This window comes from Danio rerio, chromosome 25, assembly GCF_049306965.1.
Source record: "Danio rerio strain Tuebingen ecotype United States chromosome 25, GRCz12tu, whole genome shotgun sequence".
Classification (NCBI taxonomy): Eukaryota; Metazoa; Chordata; class Actinopteri; order Cypriniformes; family Danionidae; genus Danio; species Danio rerio.
The window spans coordinates 17,579,041-17,602,233 of NC_133200.1; the positions used below are offsets into that span (position 1 = coordinate 17,579,041).

At 37.6% G+C, this 23,193-nt stretch overlaps 1 protein-coding gene across 2 annotated transcripts in view; it reads left to right on the plus strand.

Annotated features, from left to right (window-relative positions):
* cecr2 (CECR2 histone acetyl-lysine reader) overlaps positions 1–23,193 on the plus strand; it is a 42,415-nt gene continuing 19,222 nt past the window's right edge. For both annotated transcript variants that reach the window (XM_005174362.5, XM_002666820.7), the window contains exon 1: positions 1–278. In XM_005174362.5, the coding sequence (XP_005174419.1) occupies positions 159–278 (120 nt within the window). In that variant the 5' untranslated portion in view covers positions 1–158. The remainder of the gene's footprint in view (positions 279–23,193) is intronic.

The window sequence follows — 23,193 nt, forward strand, 5'->3', positions numbered from 1 at the left end:
GAAACAGATTGAACGATTCTACGGGTCGCGATGGCTACTGCGCCGCAAGGACAACAAGTTTTGCTGTTCAGTTAAACAAGTTCTATGTAAGGGAAAAGCCGGACGGATTCGTCTAAGACACACTTTTTAATGTAAGACACGCGTTGGATAACAGGAAAATGTCCCAGGGATGTATAACTTCAGCGGAGGAGATCCAGTCTTGGTGGGAAGTCCCCGCCATAGCGCACTTCTGCTCTCTCTTCAGGACGGCGTTCAATTTACCAGACTTTGAAATCGAGGTAAATGATCAAAGCTGAATGGCCCTCCTTTCCTTTCCGCCAGTCTCATTAAAACGAAACTAAACAAACTCAAGTCCCCACTCGACAGTGATTGTGTGATAATCGATCAATTTGTATATTAGTGTCTTAATAAGACGTCAACTTACATTATGGTAAAAAGTCGGTTATTCAGTGTTGGTTTATACAATAACAGAACCAAGCCGTCCAACCAAACGTCTAAGCAAAACATTTAACGTATCTGGTGTTTGTTTGTTTGATTAAATGTGTTTGTTTGAAAGGTTTTATTGAACGTAACTTCATTTAAGTGATCAATAATGTTTTAGATTTGTCTTTGTTTACAATCCGTTGTGACTTGGGTAACTTACGTTAAGGGAGTAACATTTAGTTTCGCCTTAAGCTTAAATCCTGGAAATTAACGCTAACCTTACGCGTTAAATCGTTACATTGTTTGTATGTTTATCATCACATATTCAATCTTGCAAGACCGGTTTTTATTTCTAGATTGACGTCGAACTGGCGTCGAATGGGGTTTTACCCAAACTTCCCATTGACATAATTTAACTTGATCATCTGCATTTTTTTTGCCGTCTTTATTTATAAACTTCAGTCAAGTTCATGATTATTGGGTTACAAGTTTATTGTTAGATACGAGGCTGCATTTTACTTGGTCATTGTTCCACGCTATCTTTCTGTTTGTTTGTGTTACTGATTCAGTCAGTGATGCTGTTTAAGTCTTTGATGTTTCTCACTGAATGTAACACAGTAACATTTAAACAAAGTCGGTTTTATGTTGTCGAACACATTTTATTAAACTCTTCTTAACTTACGTCCAGAGACAATACAGATTTTGTAAATTTGCCACAGGCATCAGTAACCTCGTTCCACCGCGACCCCCACATGTGTGAAACGTGCAGCCCCACTGGCTTTGTTATTGCATGAGGGGTTTGAGGTGATGATCACCGCGTGCCTCCTTGGAAAGTTACAAATAGCGTGATGAGATAGAAAATACCGACAGATTTCCTCAATTTTTATGACTGCTCAATTATCCACTATGCTTAAACCTTATTTATCACTTCATTTAACTACATAATCAAGAATAAACCCATGAAGTTTGTGGCTTTCATGATAACATTATGATGCTACTGCTGTTGTTGCTAATATTAAATTAATTTTAAGCTAATTATTTTGCAAATAGAACATTTTAATGAGAGGGTTATCATCTTTGTGTGAACCACAAAATGACTGTATTCTGAAAAACAATGACATCATCAGCCCAAACTCATGGAAAAACATAACTATTTAATGTAATGGTAAATTACTGTAGAATTCATCTAAATTTTTACAGTGTAATGTGTACAAAAGTGTACAACTTTTTGAATGAAAGCCCATCCCTATAAACCCAACCATAAATATGACCATCATTGGATGCATGAACGGTTCGTATGAACATTTATGAATGAGATATAATAATAAGATTGTATATGAATTAGACATCAAGTTAAAAAGCCATGAATTGTCTTGAGATTACTTTGGTATGTGTGACTTAACAACTAGTGCTGCGCGACATTGGAAAGAAGTGCATTGCATTATTTTCATTTACTGCAATTTTTTATATTGCGATATAAATTCAATGTCACCAGCTGACTTGAATAGCTTGTAAAGAAATCATCATTTTAGACTGATTTGGATGATTCTGTAGGGGAGCATATCTGCAAAATATAGTAATATATGATAAAAGTTTAATATAGTTAAAAAATTGACAAGCAAAGTTAAATCTAACAGATAATTAATCATAAAAAATGATATTTCTGAGGAGTCAAACAGTATTTAACAACACAAATTTAATAACCACAATATAATAATATAATAACACTGTATTGTTTTCATTGAGTAAATAATTATATAATTTACAATTACAATCTTTAAGCTTCAAACGTTTAATTTGCTGTGCTCAAATGACATAAATTAGCCTGAAATGCTTACACAGGTCTTAGGGGTCACGCTTTTCCCTTCCAAAAAAGCAAGGCCCAGTACACTGCCGTTTTTGTTGACAAGAAAAAAAAATCTCGGTGCACTTTTTATGTCACTAGGCAACATATCAACTGCGTAAAGTGCGCAAGTGTTGCTGTTGATATTAATATATTTATAAAATTAAAAATATTGTGATATTCAAGATTTGTTTCATACAGCTCCTGATAACGCAAAATAGCAACACAAACACTGAAGTCATCTCAACAGAAACCCCGCCTCTGCTTTCATTTGATTGGAGAATGAAAAAGACATGACTGATTTAACGCTTTTTTTTTCAACTGCGAGTGCACAGCACGCAGTAGCAAAAAATGAGGTGCAGCAGCACACACAACACTCGCGGCCGTTAGTAAAAAAAAAAAACTAGTAAACGCGCATGCAAAAAAAAAAAACTTTCACTCCAAAGTTAAAAGTTGAAATCACTCCAAAATGTTATTAACTGCAATATCTGGTCAACTATAATCCAAACTACATTGCACATCCCTGCGATGTGACTATTGTGGACTCGCACACTGCAATATCAATGATGACGAAATATTGTGCAGTAGGGTTGTCGCGATACCATTAATTCATCTTACAATACTATACCAGCTAAAGTATCACGATGCCAAGTAGTATTGCGATACTGTAATTCATAACAGAAATTATAAACAAAATTGTCAGAAATACTATATTTTATGTTATAATAAGCCTACTTGAATTTAATTAATAATTCTCTTAAGGCCAAAAAGTAATATTTGCATTTCAGTTCACCTAAAATTTATTTATTCTTTTTGTTTATTTTGTAGATAACTGACCAACAAAAATACATTAAAATAAAGATACAAATACCAAACAAAATTAGGCCATATGAAGGGTTCAAAAATTGTTTCTACGTTTCCTGTTTCCTGTTGCTATTTTGGATTTTTCAGCTATTTTTTTTTTCAGTCTTATTAGGTAACAATCCAAAGTAATTCAAAATTTCACTTTGTGAGTCGTTCTTTTAAAGAGATTGTCTCGTTGTTGTAGCAACTAAATCATATCAACAGGAACAGAAATTAACCAATTCAGATGTCCATTCAAACTTATGTGTTAGAAAACATGCAATAGGCTACCATAAAAGGCGTGAATTCTACTCAGTTTTGCAACCCTAAAGGGCTCCACAGACTATTAAAATGAAATGGTCTAATGTTGCACAAACCTGTGAGCATTTTAGTGGCTTTTCCACATGCTTCCATATTTTTCATGTTGATAGACCATTAATGACGATACTACAGTGGCACCGCCAGTACTCTTGAGCCATACCATTGTCATACTACCACAGTACCGGTAAACCGTGCAACCTTATTGTGCAGCCCTATTGACAACCATAACAAGAACTGGACTATATACATTTCTTTTCAAAGTGACATCGCCAACTACTGGCCTGTCTTGCCATGAAATTGGCAGCTACCGTCCACAAGAACATACACCAAGTTACAAACTGTAAATATCTGTAAAAATGTTGGTCCAGCTGATTACCTCTTTTAAATTAGTATCTTATGTTATTCTTTTGTCACAGTGATTGCACTTTTCATATTTAATTTTTAAACCGAGATCCCTGCAAAATGTTTACTACGTGCGCAGGTTGGTAATCTTATTTAATGCGGTGATCACAGATTACAGGCAGCGTGTGTCAATGCAGTGTCAAAGGATTTACATTCAGAGGGTGGGAGTCTGTGTCAGGCGCGAGTCATTGACCGTTTCGCGATTCATCCTTGCATCCTAATTGCATTCAGCTTAGGTGTCCAAGGTCATTCAACACAAAAGCTCTCAGTCCCACTTCAGTATCCTGGTAACTTTGCGGCAGTGTGTGAATGGGACTGTGAATAATCCAATCGGTTGCTTTAATCTTGTGATTGAGACGTTTTTCAAGTCATCCCTCACATTGCTCCAGTCTTCTATTATAAACCTTTCCCTTAATCTCAATTGTCCTAATGCTTATTAGTACCAGAGTGGTTGTTGAACATAGCAAAGATTACATCTCTCTTCTTTGCATTACAGCTGAATGGAAAATTTAATTAAATGTATTTTGGTATTGTCATTTTAAAACGTATCTTAGGAGTCTTTCAGTTCTGGGGCAGCTTATTCAGTGGTGGTGTATTGAACATTCACTTAGTATTTTTGAGTTCATGTCAGCCTTTGTCATTTCATTTGCATGAGCTAGCCAACTCGAGGTGATGGGAATGTAATAAAAGTTTAAATGGTGTTTCCAATTGGGGTTACATTTACTCATTTAGCAGATGCTTGTATCCAAACTCACAGTACAACTGAAGATAAAAGAAGGACTTTCAATCATCAGAAAGTAGCTGCCTATTAATGCTATGACAAGTTTAAATTATTATTTTTTTCTTTCTATGAGGAAAGGAGAGAGTACGTCCTACAGGTGGTTTATTGGAGGATTTATATAAAACCCTCAATGGATTGGAAAAATCTAACGTTGTAATATTTTTGATTTTGCAATATGTATTCATCAAGTTCACCAGATGACTTAATATCTCTAATTGGAAAGAATTTATACTGTTAGATCGATTAGGATGATTCTGCAGTGCATCCCCATAAAATCTGACGATCTTTAAACTTTTAGGGGTCCCCTGACACATTTTCGTTGTGTTCTGTGCTATTTGCAGTGCATTTCTGTATTTGCATGTGTTGTATTTCCATGTACTTGTTTAGTCAGTGACTATTTGCATCTCCATAAAATTTAATAAACAATCGTTGATGCCAGTGTTGTAGTGGTTAGTGCGATCAACATGGCGACCCGAGTTTAATTCCGCCTCGCGGTCCTATGGCGATCCTTCCCCTCTCTCTGCTCCCTATGCTTTCCTGTCAATACTCTCTACTGTCCTATTGAATAAAGGTGAAAACCCCCACAAAATAATTATATATATAAAAAAAATAAAATATATATATATATATATATATATATATATATATATATATATATATATATATATATATATATATATATATATATATATATATATATCAGGGCTCGAAATTAACTTTTTTACTTGGTAGCACCGGTGCTCCCAACTTCAAATATTTAGGAGCACCAAAATAAATTTAGGAGCACCCACCAAAAATGATGGAGCACCGCTGCAAATTGCTTTTTAAGGGATTTATTGTATTTTAAAACAACATCAATAGGACTGACAAAAACCAGAAACAAACTATCTAACTAATGCTGCGAAGACATTGATATTTGTGTGCAATAATTCCAAAATGAATGTCTAATAATTATAGAATATTAATGATGATGAAAATGACAATAATAGTAAAAATGAATTACATTTCTCATTATGATACTGCCTTGAATGTGCATAAATGTAGGTTATCTGCTGTAAAAAGTCTGTTATTTTATGAAAAATAATTGTATAGTTTGCATCAAACAAAAATGAAGCATTGCAGTAAGAAATATTTATTTTGTACTGCTGTTTTTATATGCATGTCAATTTAATAAATAATATTTCTGCTACAAAACAAACAAAAGATTATAATAAATCATTCAATTCAATGCTGAAAGCTGCAAAGCAGTCATCAGTAAATAAATAAAAAATAAAAATAATATACACCTCAAAAAAGAATAGACAAAAGAAAGAAAGTAAAGTCTCACTTCTATCACTCTTTAAAAGATTTGGTTTCAGTTTGTGTCAATTTAAAGGTTCAGTCTGAGATGATCTTCATTTTTCTGTGTTTGTGGAAATGCTGGCGAGTCAGCCGACCCAATTTATGAGCAGGCAGCGCAAGATTCTTGCGATGACCACCGTCGGAATACCGCTGTTTGTTATGAGACGCAGTTTCAGTGTAAACTTAGTAAAGACGAGCTTCTTTGGCGATTATATGTACAGTATTAGATTTGACTTTTAGCGGACATTTGCGCTGAACACGCAGTAAATGCAACGCATGGAGATTCGGGCGCCTTCTCCATGAAGCGCGTACTCGATTGATCTCAGCTGGTGGATCATTATTCACCACGTGACGTGTCATGATCGCTCTCATCTGCACCTCAATTTTAGGTGGGGTTTGCAAACCTGTGTGCTTTAAGTTTTTACTCTTTTGCCGTTTGCATTTCCCGTGGTCATAAAAGCTCCTTCCCTGTCATCTGACAGCGGAATACCTTGAGTGATTGACAGCTAATATGAACCAATATAGCGGCAGGGAAGAGCGATTCAGCACGTTTTTACAAAAAATCCAAACAGGTCGCACTACAACCATTATTAGCAGTCGCACTAATGCGCCCAAATATATTATGAGATCGCATAGATTAATTTTCGGGCGCATATGCGACCAAAAGGGTCGCAATTTCGAGCCCTGTATATATATATATATATATATATATATATATATATATATATATATATATATATATATATATATAAAATAAACAATCTATAAACATTTTAGGAACCTATAAATGCAGTCAAGAAAAAGATACAATTAAAATAAAGTGTTTTATAGTGTCCCCTAACAGTATTCATGTACAGTAACTGAATGATCAAAATAATTCAATAAAATCTGTTAAGGTCAAAAAGAAAATAAAAATTTCTTATACCTGAATTCTTTCTAAAGTCCTTATACAATTAGAGGAATAAAAAAACATGTGCAAATGATACCTTTCTAATTGTACATTGCAAACTTAACATTGCATATCATGCGATGTGAATATTGCGAATGATCACATTGCGATATCGATGCTCAAACGATATATATTGTGCAGCCCTAGTTAGCACCATTTACTACAGTATTGTAGTTCAAAGAGATGCCACTCAAAAAGCTGACAATATTGCAAAATGTTTATCTACAATCTGAAAATTGTATGATTATGTTGTATGCGAATAATAAGCGTAGCGTGTCAGTGAACTATAGCTCTGTGTAGTAGTAGAGATTTAATAATGAATATAAATGACTTTACTGGAAACACTTTTCATGTGCACATAAAAACGGTTGATGAAAACGCCAAGATGCGCATATGTTTTGAAAATGCTCATAAAAAACATATGCGCATAACTGAGTTGGATAAGCTTTTTATTCGATAAGAAAAAATGCAATAAACTATGATGGAAACGCTTCTACTGAACAAATTCCAGTATGTACATTAAAAAGGCTTGTGATTTTGATATAAGAGATCATGTGATGAGAAAAATGTGTGTGAATGGACAAACTAGCAGGCTGAGCACACTGTAGAACATCTAAAATGTTGTTTTGGTCATTCTAAAATGCCGTAATCATTTTAGTATTAGTGGTATTATAATATTAACCTTTAAAATAAAGACTAAAATAAAGTCTGAAAATATTCACGCACCTTCTCATACCGCAGCAAATTTAGTTTTTACTTTAAAAAAAATTTGCTTTCAGTTAATCAGGAAGCAATGATTTGGTTCTCTTTGGTCACGTTTACACGGTCAGATATTGATGCCCAATTCCGATTTGTTGCCTATATCTGATTTTTTTTGCCTGTCTGTTTGCACGTTCTTCTAATTGTGACCTATATCCGATTCATGTGTTTACACTATGGTTCTAGCATCTGTGCTACACAAGCCACAATGGAAGAAATTGTCTTGCTTTTATCTCTGCGAAATATCCGAAGTTCGCAGAGGAGTAGGGAAGGGGCCATCATCGCAGCTTGCGATGACTTATATATGGTGTCCTCCATCATTCAGAAGAATTTGTGAGTACAAGAGAGATCTCAGGTCTAGTGGGAGCAAATTGTGGCAACTGACCACTTTCCTCCTTCATGTTTCCTTTGTTGTTATTGTTTACCACATTGGCGTCTTCACACTTGCTCTTCCTTCTACATCATTTAACCGTGGAGAAGTACCACATTGTCACAAGTTTAATGATGTACAAAATGGAATGGAAAAAATCTGCCTGTTTACATGATAGTCGCATTGTCTCATATCTGATTTATTTTCGGGTAGCTGGCAGCTAGCTCTCTGTAACTCTCACATGGTCGCCCACCAAAGCTAAGCAGGGCTGTGCCCGATCAGTACCTGGATGGGAGACCACATGGGAAAGCTAGGTTGCTTACGGAAGAGGTGTTAGTGAGGCCAGCAGAGGGCACTTAACCTGCGCTTAGTTTGGGATCTAATGCCCTAGTATAGTGATGGGACTCTATATTGCTCATTGAGTGCCATCTTTCAGATGAGATGTCAAACCGAGGTCCTGACTCTCTGTGATCGTTAAAAATACCAGGATGTCCTGGTAAAGAGTAGGGGTTTAACCCTGGCATTCTGGCCAAATTTGCCCACATGGCCTCCCAACAATTTTAATATTATCATTGGCTTCATTACTCTATCTCCTTTCCACTAGTCAGCTGGTGTGTGGTGTGCAGTCTAACGCTATATAACTGCCGTCGCATCAGCCAGGTGGATAGAAAATAGCTAATCGTATGCGGTTTGTCACACAGCCCTAGTGTAAACAGTGCTAAAAACTCGAAGTGGTGATTTCTGATGTTTCATGTAACTCACCTGTTTATTTTCAATCCTGATTGTCCTCATCCAGTGCCATGCCTAAAAAAAGCAGGTGGATAGTTCAGTAAATAGAAAGCAAATCCGGCTTTAAGAGGATACAACGTGGGAGAAAGCCTACCTTTTAAGGTGACTGTCTGGCTGTTTGCCTTAAATTAACAGATTAACTTTATACTTTGACTTTCTAATACACCATATTTTTGACATTTAATAATTTTACCTGTTTAATGTTGGAGATTTGTGAGCAGCGATGTACCTAGAACAAGATTTTGGTTTAAATTAAAAATGGTATAGTCAAGAATATTGTTTGTCAAATAAACTGGGTTAGACTGAAAGTTTGAATTTGATTGTAAATGTCACCCTCAGAGAGCAAGCTTTGTGTTTAGAACACTGTTGATTATTACAAAGGCAATAATCCAGTGTGAAGTTTAAGGTGTTGGCCAGTTCCTTTTCTTCTCAGGATCCGTTCCGGGGGATTCTTCTTGGCAAGCTGACAAAACGGCTTCTTGCGCATTGTTCCTTGGTTACACTTCACATTCGCGCTCCATATCTCTGCCCTAGATGAGAGAAGGGCTCGGCAGGAAGAGGCCTTACTTGCTTGGGCTCTCTCCGTGCTCTTTGTCTGTGTGAAGCACGCTTGATTTCCTGGCAGTGTGGCTGTGAAACGAGCCTTAGGCCGTACTCACACTAGGTACAGTTGCCTCGAACCGGGCCAAAGCACGCTTGTCCCCCCTCCCGTCTCCCCCGACGGCCCGCGCTCACACCATACCGGGCCACGGCACGCTTACGTCATCGCTGCTGCGCTGTTCAGAAGCGCTCTCTATGGCAAGCCTTTTTAGCATTTAAATCTTTGTTCTGACTCCATAAATATATTTAGAGATATCTCTAATTATATTTTGACTAGTCATAATTATAATTCGACTAGTCAGAATAACAATTAGAGATATCTACAATTGCAAATGTACTAGTACGAAATCAGATTGGAGATATCTGCAAATATATTATGACTAGTCATATTCCTCCATTGACTTCCATTGAAAAATATTTGCAGATATCTCTAACTGAGTTTTGACTCGTCACAATTGTAATTAGAGATATCTCTAACTGAGTTTTTACTAGTCATACAGATGTCTTTAATTCGTAATATTTAGAGATATTTACAAATATATTTGAAGATATCTCTAATTAATTTACTAATAGTCGAATTACAGTTGTAGATATCTTGAATTGGATTTTTGACGAGTCAAAACTCAGAGATATCTGCAAATATTTTTCAATGGAAGTCAATGGAGGAATATGACTAGTCATAATATATTTGCAGGTATCTCCAATCTGATTTCGTACTAGTACATTTGCAATTGTAGATATCTCTAATTGTTATTCTGACAAGTCGAATTATAATAATGACTTGTCAAAATATATAATTATATCTCTAAATATATTTATGGATAGTCAGAACAAGGTTTAAATGTTAAAACGGCTTGCCATACGCTCTCATTTAGCAGCACAGTGGAGATTTCTCTAGTTATATCCTTTCAGTCGTTTGTTATGCAGTGACATGCAGTCAAATATTTCGCCAAACAGTCCTTAGGGATGCGGGGACACACAGTCAGATATTTTACCGAACAGATCCGCCACTTTTGGCGCTCATAAACAATCAAAGCTCTCGTGCTGCAGGAATGAGGAGGTCTGCTGAAGGCGCGCAGCTGGCGTGCTGTGAGGAGTTCTCGTCTTTAATAAACTACGGCAGTTTGCGTTCACTGAACAGTAAGAATGATTAATAAATCCATATCAAACAGTCCCTTAAAAGTCACGTCTCGCTTTCGGTTTCGGGCTTTGGCGCGTTTCGCGCTCACACACAAGCGTACCGCGCCAAAGCCCAAGTGTACCGCGCTCAGGCACACCTCTTCCAACCGGGCCAGGGCCGGCCAAGTGAACCGTGCTTGAGCCCGATTCAGCGCACTCACACTTCTCAAACGATCCGGGAAACGGGCCTGGGCACGGTACGGATGGCATAGTGTGAGTAGGCCCTTAAAATCCTACCGCCTCCAACACCCAAGAGTGGCAAGGTCCTTCAGGATGTCCCCCCTCACCCCTCACACACACAAACAGAAGACTCAGCTTGCTAACACCACATAGAGCATAAGAGTTGGTGTTTTGTTGCTTGTCATATGTCTTCATTATCAATTTGATTGTGTCTAGGGAGTGGGTGGAGAATTGATCTGTGGGCATTTGGTCCAAATGTTCACGTCTAGCTGAAGATGAGAGTGGGGCTTAATTTACTTTTGAAATTGATTATGTTTGATCGGCAAACTCAGCAGTGTGGGCATCTGGAGAAAGACAAACTCAATTCTGACTACTTAAACTATATCTCATTTTTAATTCTCTTGTCCTGATTTGTGAAGTCATACAGCTCCAGATAACCTAAGACTATAGAATACACAAGACATGTCACTCGTATACTTTTAAATGGGGAAAAGTGTAACTGCCAAAATTGTGAATGAAGCCCTGCTTTCTAGTACAGGAGCCAATCAGCAATCGCCATATGGTAAATAAAGCCCGCCTTCTAGTACAGTAGCCAATCAGCGATCGCTATAGAATGACAATTCTCTGGGGGAGGGGCTCGGAGCAGACATGAGTTTCTGCAGATTTTGTGTGATACGAACATTTAGAAATAAAAGTAAATAGACAGTGGTTGTTTAATTTTATTGGTGATTTGTAATATGAAATGTAATTGTAAGCTTGGCAAGTAGTTTTGGAAAATTTAATGTTTCCTCATTCAGACAGAATGCCCGAGCATATTGCCCGAGAGGCGTTTCAAAGATAGCCCCCGAGTGAAATGACTTGCCTTAAAGGGACTTTGAGATTACTGAAAACAGGAACCAGTAGTCTCTCCTCTGTCTTCAAAAGTCTCTATAGTCATCTTGACAACATAAACACTGGTGTCACCTTAATAGAAACCCCGCCTCTGCTTTCATTTGATTGGAGAATAAAAAAGACGCGAGTAATGTAACAAGATTTTTCCGCGCAGAGTTGACTATTTTTCAACTGCAAGCGTGCAACGGCAAAAACGCAAGGCGCAGCGGGTGGTTAAAACACGGGGCGCGTAAGCAGCATGAAAAACGTCATTAGTAAACCATTCAAAAGATGCGCCTTTCAACGCAAAAAAACGTGTATGGTACAATCGACCCCTTAATCATATTCAAATACAAGGGCTTGAGTACACCTTGAAAGTTTCCCAGGCATGGCTGCAATTACTGACCCCAGTTTTTAACATAGTGAATTGAAGTTGCAGTTTTGAGAATCAAAGGTTCAATTTCAAGAAATAAAGCAATATTGCAGTGATAAATGTTTAAATTTAAGGAAAAAGACACTGCTAAATAAAAAGTTGCAATTACAAGGTGTGTCCACCGAAGTGTTTTTCCCCCTAAGCTGATCGTTTATTTGATTTTTGTCAATGAATGAGCTACTTTAACATATTAAGGCAATGTGCTGAAGAAGCGTATAGCTGAAGCTACAGCTGAAGAAGTAGATCGCAAAAGAAAAACCCCCTTCTCTCCTACACACACACACACACACACACACACACACACACACACACAGTCTTAATTCTGCTTTTCTACAATTCAGCCAATTATGTTTTCAAGCTCAAAAGAGAAGTGTAAAGGCATTTGCACAAGTTTTTACATTGTTTTATATATGTGGCTCACTAAATGATGAAATGACACCCAAATGGTGTTTGAAGTGTCACATACTGCATGTATAAGGTAAAATCAACCCAAAAATGTTTGTTATTTCTGTCCTAATGTAATGACGTATCTGCGGTTGCGAAATCACGCACAAGCTGACGTGCTGTTAGGTTACTACTGAGAGTATGCGCGTGTGCCCGCCAATGATGTCTACTTTAGCGAAAATAACTGGCATTGGCTGTAAATAACATTCAGTTTAGTGCAAAGCGGTCGTTTGTGAGCCGTGCGGAAAGTATGATATCGTACTCTGCAGTGAAAGTGAAAGCAAAAAAAATTGTTATTCTCATATTAGCCGGAATCGTGCAGCTCTATGGAGAAGTGCTTACATCTGTGTGTTTTTAGAACATCGTTTGCATTATTGCAGTGTAAAACTCTTCGGTGTACACATGCCCTAATGAGAAGCCGTGACACTGGATTTATGATTTCATCTACTGATGCACCCCTAATTAAGGCTTGTCTCTGTCAGAGATCACATAGTGCATTGTGTAAGAGCTCATTAAGCTTTTGTTTTGCTCTGACGTTACGCTGCACCTCCACATGTTCCCTGACAGCTGTTTGCCTCATCCATGATCTTTTTACATAGCAGAATTTCCCAGCGGATTATCCTTGATTCCTCCCTTTCATCTTTCTCATCTCACCTTCAGCGCTTGGTACAAGTGCCCCTTATGCTTCTTCCTCCACCCAACTTGGGCTTGTGCGTTCTGCCAGTGTTGAATAGAGCCGCATTCACGTTCATCATCACACGCTGCTGCTTCATCATTGGCCCTGGCATGAGCATGACTAAATCACAGATGGTGGCTTTCTTTGCTTCTCCCCCTGGAGAGGCGAGATGCTCGTAACTGGGTGCTGGTGTTCATTTGGGGCACCTTTTCTTTAGGGCCTCGCGCTGCTCGATTGTAAAGGAAGATTTAATCTCAATGGGGCCTGGTGGAGTGGGAGCGGACGATGGGTTCTTGTTTTGAAAAGCAGATGGATTAAGATGAGGAAAATGGATTTGTGTCAGGAGGAGGATCTGTAGTGCCTTCTTATTTTGCTCCAGCAACGGGTGCCAATTTTGATGGCTGTGAGCACGTATACAAGGTTGTGTGTTGAAAATAAAAAGCCTCATTAACTAAAAAAGCAAAAAAGCTGTTTTATTTATTTGTGTTTTGATGGTTTGAAACCCTTTCTTGCCTTTGACCTGTGTATCTCTTGAATCTGTGTTGAATTAGCAACTTTGATGTGCGAGGGGCTCACCCTCAGTAGATCACCTGTGGTTTTGAGCAGGAGGAAGTGAGATCTGGCTCTGAGATTTGCACTATCAATAACTGATGGGTCAGCAAGCCTTGTTTCAGACCTCAGATGCAGCGGCTTGTAAAGGAACGTTTCACCCACTTTTTCATAAATACTGTCAGCCAGCCACATAAGAAAAGGCTTTTAAACATTCTCAAAAATATAATTTTCAGTTCATTTGATTTAGTTCTGCTTTCAAGATTCGTTACTTGCAACACACCGTTTGTGACATGAGTTCTATCTTAAATCTTGAAGCTTGTATAAGGGGGTTGTGCTGTTAATTTTTTATTTCTGATATTCAATTTTACCATCATGTAATCGCATATTAGTGTGGATCTCAAGCTCACTTTTTTTCTATTATAGTACACTATTGCTTATTGCAGTTCAAAACATAAACTTCTTTGATGCAGATCTTAATTTTTGTGTAACAGAAGTTTGTTTTATCTGCTTTAAACTTTCTCATGTTTATCCCAGCAGACAGTGTTGTTTTGGATGTTTAGTACATTTTGTTGCAAAATGTTAGTAAGTTTGATCAAATAATAATAACATGAATGAACCTGGAATCTGTTCTTTGTATATGGATTACTCAATTAGCTGGATTTGGTTATTGGCGATTTGAAATGATCCAGGATCATTTCGTTCTTCAAAACTCATCCGAGAGTTGTTGTCATAGCAACAGGTCTGGTAGCTCAGACCTGCTCGGGAGCAGGTCCATTTCATATAACAGGATTAGATCGGGTCTTTTGAAGCAAAGGTACCACAAAGAGTATGTACCGAATTCTGATATTTTCTTACAATAGTTTTTTGTATACATTTGGGTATATAGTAAATCCTAAAAAATGTTACTTTTACAATCTGCACTCCAAAATAAAAGTACAAAGATGGGTGGTTTCCCTTAAGGGGTTCACAGAAAACATTTAGCTTATTAATATGGATTTTTAGGCACAAACATGTACTATTTTAAGGTACCAGCTTTAGCACAGTTTGTGTATGATAATGTACATGCACAATTATCAACTTTTTTAAATTAAAGGAATAATAATTTATGCAGTCATGCATGTTTTTAAAGTAAATATGACGTGATTTGATGCTTTGCAAAAGTTGCAGACACCTTTACCAAAATGCTTTTTTGATGCAAAATTAAATTAAACCTTATGCTGATTGAGAAACTTTAATAGGCCTAGGCTACTATAATAAAGACAATCTGCACTAAATAAACTGCTAAATACTCTTTACACATGAAAGTGTTCTACAAATACTACAAATTTGATGTAATTTTGCTCACATGGAAAATTGAATATTAATCAGATGATGTCATTATGCTGCTGTGCCATCAGCCAAACATTGCATTGCTGATCATGATTTTGTGGATCAATAGATCTGTACTTCACAACACGCGCAATGATCCCAGATCAGTTCATCCAGACATTTTAAACTGATTCGCGAACTTGTTTGATGAACCAAATTAGCAAGAGATCAGTTATCACGATTAAAACACACAGGATCTGCCAAGTCATCTTAGATTGTTTAAGCGAGGTACGAAGCATGGACCCCTAGATCAAGTGTAATATTTTCTTTTCTGGTCTGGCCAAATGAATCCAGAGAACTAAAACTACAAGCCTGAATACACCCTAAAATGATCAAAAGTGTCACAGTAAATGTTTTATCATGAAGAAAAAAAGGGGCCTCCAAACACTTCAGCGACTGTATACCAGCCACCTAACCAAGTTTTGCATGAACTTTGCATTCTTCGTGTTGAAAAAGTGACCCCATGCAACTGTCAATCCATCATTTGTACCAACACTTCTGGTACTACCCAAATATGCCTTAACCACCATATCCATCCACATTGTAATCACTAATCGCCCTCCCCCACCTCTGATTGACAGGTGAGGGCAGAAGTAAATGTATCAGATGGTTCCACGTGGGGTATGGGTGGAGGGGTTAGTACTCTGTGGTGTTTGTTTCAGACTTCTCCATTGTTGCAGCGCCCCATGGCTCCCAGTGTCTGTCTCCAGTATGTGGCTGCCGCTCCACACACGCCGTTGCTTGTTTGTGTTTCGTCTGGGATGAAATCGAAGCCCCCATTGTGATACCAGTTTGTTAACCCGCTTAAAGTGTGACTGTCAGGTGTTCTCAGAACGACGAGCTTTTTTTTTTGGCTCCTGGCAGCATGATGCAAGAACCTGCTGGGAACTCGTAAGAGCACGATGGGAAATCTGATGTTTAGTGTGTCATCAGGGATTGCAGCTCTCTCTCGCTCTCTCTGCAGACTGTTGAGTAGTTGGGGGCGGCAGCAATGGGGGCTCCTGCGGGAATGTCACCCGCAGGATGGAGCTGGATGGTGGGGGAGGCTGGGAGACCGTCAGCCTACAGTGGAGGTGGTGGAGCGAGTGTGTACGTGTAAAGCGTTTGTGTGTGTGTTTTGGAGGGGTGTGCTGGAGGGGGTGCTTGAGTTTGTAACAATGGCCTTGACTAGACCCACTTATCTGCTCTTGGGAACAGTTGTTTGGAGAGAAGCCATAGTTGTCTGTTAGGCTTATGTTCATGTTTCCTGGTTGTGCTTGAATCATGGTGCATTCAATTCGCCAAGGGTCTCGATGTTAAATATAGTCAACGTCAGTTTGCTCTGGCCTCTTTTTCACACCCTAAACTTTAAAATTGGTCTTTCTTTTTTGGCCTTTTCCCTGCTATAAAGTGTCAGTCCTGTACTATTATTACATGCATGGATTACATATTGTTACTAAAAGAAAGTAATAATGTTTTACACTTTTAAGTCTGAAACTCCTAAGCAGTTGATCTGAGTCTTACATGAGTTGTTTGAGATTAGACAGACTTTAAAATTAGCACTCGTCAACTGCCAAAAGAGATTGATTTAAAGGCTGATTTATATTTCTGCATTAAGCACATGTACAAGCCTTCATGTATGGTCGTATTGCCCTCGCCGTGGCTAACAATGCCACGCACCTTTCAAAAAATTAACTACACGTCGCAACGATGCGTATCGCTAGCTCTGTGATTGGTCAGCTTGGTAGCACTGACAAGTGTGGGCAATGCTGAGAGCTGTGAGCCCAATGCAGCGAGTGTTGAATCCTGTAATGGAGCTCTAGACGGAAACTTGTGTTTTGTATTTAATAGGGCTGAACGATGCTGGCTAAAATGAGAATCACTTTTTTTTTTTTCTAAAATCAAGATATCTATTTTTTTCACAACAAAAGTTAATTTGAGTAGGCTATTAATATTGTTAATTTTCAAACATATGGTAAAACAACATTTATAATATTAGGCCTATGTGTAAGGGTTTCTGTTGGTTAAAATGCTAAATTTTGTATAGACTGGGAATGGTGGACTTGAACCAACTTCAAATATGTCCCGGTTGTTAATTCATTTTAAAGTGATGACATCAGAAAACAACTGTTTATAATTCTAATGTTGAATTATTATGTTTGAGACATACAGTTGAAGTCAGAATTATTAGCCCCTCTTTGAACTTCCCAAATGATGTTTAACAGAGCAAGGAAATTTTCACAGTATGCCTGAAAATATTTTTTTTCTTCTGGAGAAATCTTATTTGTTTTATTTCGGCTAAAATAAAAGCTGTTTTTAATAAAAAAAAAAAAAAATTTGCGAGAAGATTATTAGCCTCTTTAAGCTAATGTTTTTTTCGATAGTCTACAGAACAAACCATCATTATACAATAACTTGCCTAATTACCCTAACCTACCTAGTTAACCTAATTAACCTAGCTAAGCCTTTAAATGCCACTTTAAGCTGTAAAGACGTGTCTTGAAAAATATATAGTAAAATATTATTTACTGTTATCATGGCAAAGATAAAATAAATCAGTTATTAAAAATCAGTTATTAAAACTATTATGTTTAGAAATGTGTTGAAACAATCTTCCCTCCTTTAAACAGAAATTTGGTAAAAAATAAACAGGGGCGTTAATAATTCAGGGGGGCTAATAATTCTGACTTCAACTGCATGTGTGTCATTTGTCATTAGCCCCTTTCACACAGTGATACCGGTAAATATCCGGAAAATTTCCGGAACGACTTTACCGGTATATTCAAAAAAGCGCTGTTCACACAGGCGAGGACGTTACGGAAATTTTCCGGAAAAGAGCATTCACACATCCATTCCAAAATACCGGTAAATTCTGACATCATTCACCACAATTGAGCTTTAAACGGCTGCGCTTGTATTTGTAAACATTTGACTAAATTACAAACTCTGTGGATGATCAATATTGTAAACAACTTTCACTGGATCATATTCGCATGTCGAGATGTTCATAATATGTGCGTGTGCTGACGCTCACAGGCTGTTTCATGGGCACACGCAAAGCTTGAAGGTAAACAAACAACGGCTTATCATAAGCATCTTATCGATGATTATTTGCACAGTTGGCATTAAGAAGAACATATAAACGTTATCTGACTAACTTCTAGCAGCTAAATGTGTCTGGAAAAATATTCAAAGGCTTTTATTCTCACAAACCGCGCGGACGTAAATGCGTCTGACTGTTGTGATTGGCTAAAGCAGACGTCTCACGTCAGCACGTTCTAGACGTGCACGAGCTTATTCCGGAAATCTTCCTTCTGCATTCACACAGCGCAGCATTCCTGCAAATTGCCGGTAATGTTACAACTTCTCTTTCCGGAAAATAGCCAGAACGAATTTACCGGTATTTTCAAAAAGGACCTGTTCACACATACAACCTTTCCGGAAAATTGCCGGTAATTTTCCGGAAAGGTCTGTATGTGTGAAAGGGGCTAATGACAACATTAGACCTTTTTTTTTCATTGATAAAATAATCAGTATCAGAATACCTCTTGCATTATATTCAACAATATATCAGCAAGAGTAGTAGTTATACTGACCCAGTAAGCATTTATTCTTTGCACAGTTTGTATATATACTATGAAAGAAAAAAAAAAACAGATCAAATGCTTGTCATAATCCTAACTTTGAAATGTGATTTCCAGAGTACATTATTATATTAAGACAGAAATGACATTTTTGGGTGAAGTATACCTTATGAACACAGTATGTGACACTTTTCATGCCATTTGGAGGTGTCCATGTTGCTATGAAGACTTGTGCGACCGCATTTATGCTTCTCTCCTGACTTGAAAATATAATTGGCTGAATCGTATAGAGAAGCTGAATTAAGATTGTGTGTAGGGCTGAATCGAGATTACAATCTTTTTTTGATTATTTGTGCAGCCCTACCTTATGATTAAAGTTGTTGCACATCCGCCGGTTCCCGCCTCTGAATGAGCGAGTATAAGCTACTTTTAGCGTTCAGAAAAAAACAAAACACCCGCCAAGAAAATCGACAGAGGGGAACATAAAAATCTGCTGCCAGCTAGTGTTTTCGAAGTGTTATTGCAGAGCAACACAAACAGCATGCAGAAATATAAATGCACAACTACGTGCAGGTCATGGCGATCACTTAACGCAGAAGTATAAATGAGGCTTCAAGGAGTAAAAACTAGTGTTACTTGCAAGTTTTTAATAATTTTAACTGTATCAGAAATTAAGATGTGTTGTAGCACAATTATCAAATTAATAATAATCAATCATTTATTACAAATGCATAATCTGACTGTGGTCTTTTGATTTACTTATGATAAGTGATTTTAGTAAATAAGAAAGACTAACGACTAAGAGACTTTCTACTAGTCCTGTGCTCTTTCAAAACACATTTTTAAACATTTACCCATGTTTGTAATGAGAACTGGCTGATAAATTTATTGTGAACAGAGGAAAATGTAAAAATAAAAACTTTGAGTTAATGTTAGAAACTACAAAACATATGTTGCAAGTTGTTTTATATAAATGCTTCTTAAAATGACAGTAAAGTTTGTTTTTGAGGTAATTTTATGCTTGTTTTAGTTTAACCTGTTGACTTATTCTACCAGGAGAATAATCTCATAAACTGTGTTTCCTGCTTTGCAATAATCTTATGTTGCTGATGCAAGTAATGGAAAGCTATTTCTGCAATAGTAGTTGTTATTGCCGGTAAAAGCAGCAAGCTTGAGGTTGTGCAAGCATCAGTTTGGTTAACCAAGTGTCATTTACTTAGAGATATATTTGATAAGATTTTTGGTGTGGTGTTATATATATGTTAAGTCACTCAGTCGGCCTCAATGCTCCATTTTGTTTTTCTTTCCCTGGCAAACTAGACTGTGTTAATGGTCTATGCATTAGCACTTTATTGCACCTGGTGGTATTGGCCAATATCCTGTTCAAGATGTTGGCAACAAGACCACCAAGCAGAGGCCGTGCAAGAGACATGAGAATAGCCATTGTAAGGGGAGGTTTCCAACAGTTAATGATCCCCATTCAGTAAGTTGTGCAGTGATCCCAATCCCTGGATGTGTTTGGCCACCCATCCATGGCCACCTGTTGCACCTGGCTTTGAGACTGCTCTGTTCTTGACCCTTTCTAAGATTTGACTGGTGGGTTGTATAACTGGAATTCTTATTAGCAATATTATTGCAAAAATATTATTGAGCATGCTTTGGATATTTTTGCGTGGAACATTATCATGGAACTTGTACTACATAAACTCCACTGGTCAAATTTTAAAAAGGGTGAATAAGAGCTGGGATTGTCAGATATGCAATTGGCTATTGCATAGTAAAATGATGCATGATTAATTTCTTGGGAAAACAGAAATGATACCTTATCTGTAATGCATCTCTCCACTGTATGTTATCCACAACCGTCAGTCCAGCGCTGCTTAGTAGAATCTGTAGCACTGTGAACACTTTACTTAAAAAACTCCATGATTAGAAGATCCATAACGTTGCTGTGCTGTTATGTTGGTTGAAAGTGTGACATCAAGAGATACAGTTCAGGACGTTATACAGATAAACGTTTACTTTCTTCCTGTTGGTCCGTTAATCAGCTAGACCTTTTGCCCATGTGCCATCTGTAGAGTTTCTGTTGTGCACCAGGGACTGATAAGGGGGGGGCGGTTCCACTTTGTTAATGCTCTGTAATGGCAGATACACAAATGTTTATCAGCAACATTCAGTTAGTTAGTTCTGAGAGTGATTAAATATACAACCTAAGTAGGCCTGTCACAATAATCAATATATCAACTTATCGCATACGTGGAGATGAGCTCAATCATTTTTAATGATGCAATACATATCGCCCATACAGGAAAACCAATTCTAGCAAAATTTTAGCTGATTGTGCAACATCTCTATCTCTATTGGAGGTGTCAGAGTCAGTATGTAAAAAAAAAAAAAAAACACTAGTATTTACTATAAATTACAATAGTGTTTTTCATGTGGGTGTCTGACAACTGAAAATAGATCTGGAAGCAGATTTTTGATTTTTACATTCTGAAGTTTTTACATTCTAATTTTAATGCCTAATTATTCAATTGTTAAAATTACTATAATTAAATATTCTTAAGAATAAGATATTATGTGTTTTTTAGAAGAGTGTACTTTGATTTATGATATTGTCAATCTGGCATTATATAATAAGTGGCATAAAATGACAATGTCGTCTATTGCAATACATTTGGGTCCAATATATCGTACAACTAAAAATGGATATCGTAACAGGACTGCACCTCATTAACCCAGAACGCGTCTTTGCTTCTATAAATGTGAGATGCAGCACTAATAAATGGGTTTAAAAAAGCACACCATATCACGTCATATGGACATCGCACTATTATGAACATATATAATGGACCCATTAAAAAAAATTAAAACCTGTTATGTTAAGCCTTTCAAGCACCTCCTCCGCCATGATATAACTAAATAAGGGTGTATTCATTCACACTGGGCTATCTGTCACATTTGACCCCCATTTCCCAGTTCGTTTGACAAGTTTGAGTGCTCAATCGTGCCCGGGCGCTGTTCAGTTGGCTGATCTGGGCCTGGTTGGAAGAGGTTTTGCCAGAGTGCAGTGCAGTTCAGTTAGGCTCAGTAGTCACGTCACACCTTCAAGCCTCATTTACACTAACAGCGACTTTGAGCTCTACTGTGCTGATGCTCAAAGTTGCTCTTCATTTGCATAAAGTTGAAGCATTCTCAACTTTGTTGCGTCACTCGAAACGCTAACCTGGTCTCCAGCGGTCGCTATTACTCACATAGATGGAGTTCGCCAGAAGTCGTTTACTCTGTTCAAATGAACGGTCACTTGTTGCATTGCTGCTGCAAGTTGCTCATAGTGTGAATGTGGCTTTCGTTTTGCACTCAGGTGCGCTTTGCACTCACACTACAAGCATACTGCGCCTGAGTGCAAAACTGAAGGAGGGACGTAACTTTTAAGGTACTTTTTCATATGAATTTATTAAACATTTTTGCTTTTCAATGAACGCAAACTGTTTTAGTTTATTAAAGATGCAAACCTCCCAATATTTGCAGTATGATGACTTTCATGAAAATGTTCAGAAGTCAAAAGTGGTGGATTTGTTCAGCAAAATATTTTGCTGTGTCATCGCATCCCAAATGACTTAAAATAACACAATATAACTAAAGCAATCTCTATTGTATGGAGCAAGAGCGCCTCTCTTCCTAACGTAGCAGTCACATCATCCATGACTTAGCCATGCTCCGGCATGGAAGATAAAATTCCAGTGTGGGTGCAAGCCGAGGGGGAGAGGGGAAGGGGGACAAGCGCACCTCGGCACAGTTCAAGGCACCCACGCCTGGTGCAAGTACAACCTAAATCAGTTGTCATGCCAACTTTCTACTTTGAACAGAAGCTTGCAACAGTTGCTCCGGGCTCTTCTGATTGGTCCACTGCTTTGGACCTGACTCTCATAGCTATGTGTGAAAGTTTAAGTTTAACTATTGGCAGACGTACTCGCTTTTTGGCTGGTTCGCACCTCAAAAACCTGAAATAATTAGGCTAGGATAAGTATTTTTGGGGAACTAAACTAGCCATTTAAAAGTACCTGTGATAAAGTGCTACCCGGTGTGAAAGCATGACCTACAATGTCAGTTTATTTGAATATTATTTTAAAAAGAAAAAAGGGATTTATTACTAATATTTTTTTCAATTAACCATCATCATTTATTCAACCCTAGAACATGTTATTCTAAACCTGTGTGTTTTTCCCCTGTAGAACACACACAGCAATGTATTATGTGCAACTTTTTAGCCATACAGTGGAATTCAGTTGGTCCAATATCGTTTTAGACCCACTGACTTTCATTGTATGAATTGAAATTGTTGAAAACATAAAAAATGATTAGTAAAGGACAGAATTCCTATCTGTGGCAAGCAGTTTCTTTAACCTTGGGCTTGACTGAAAATGTTTCTCCTAATGAGTCATCAAGTACAATCATCTTGATAATCTGTGCAGTGCACCTACCATACCTGTTTTGCTAGCTGGTT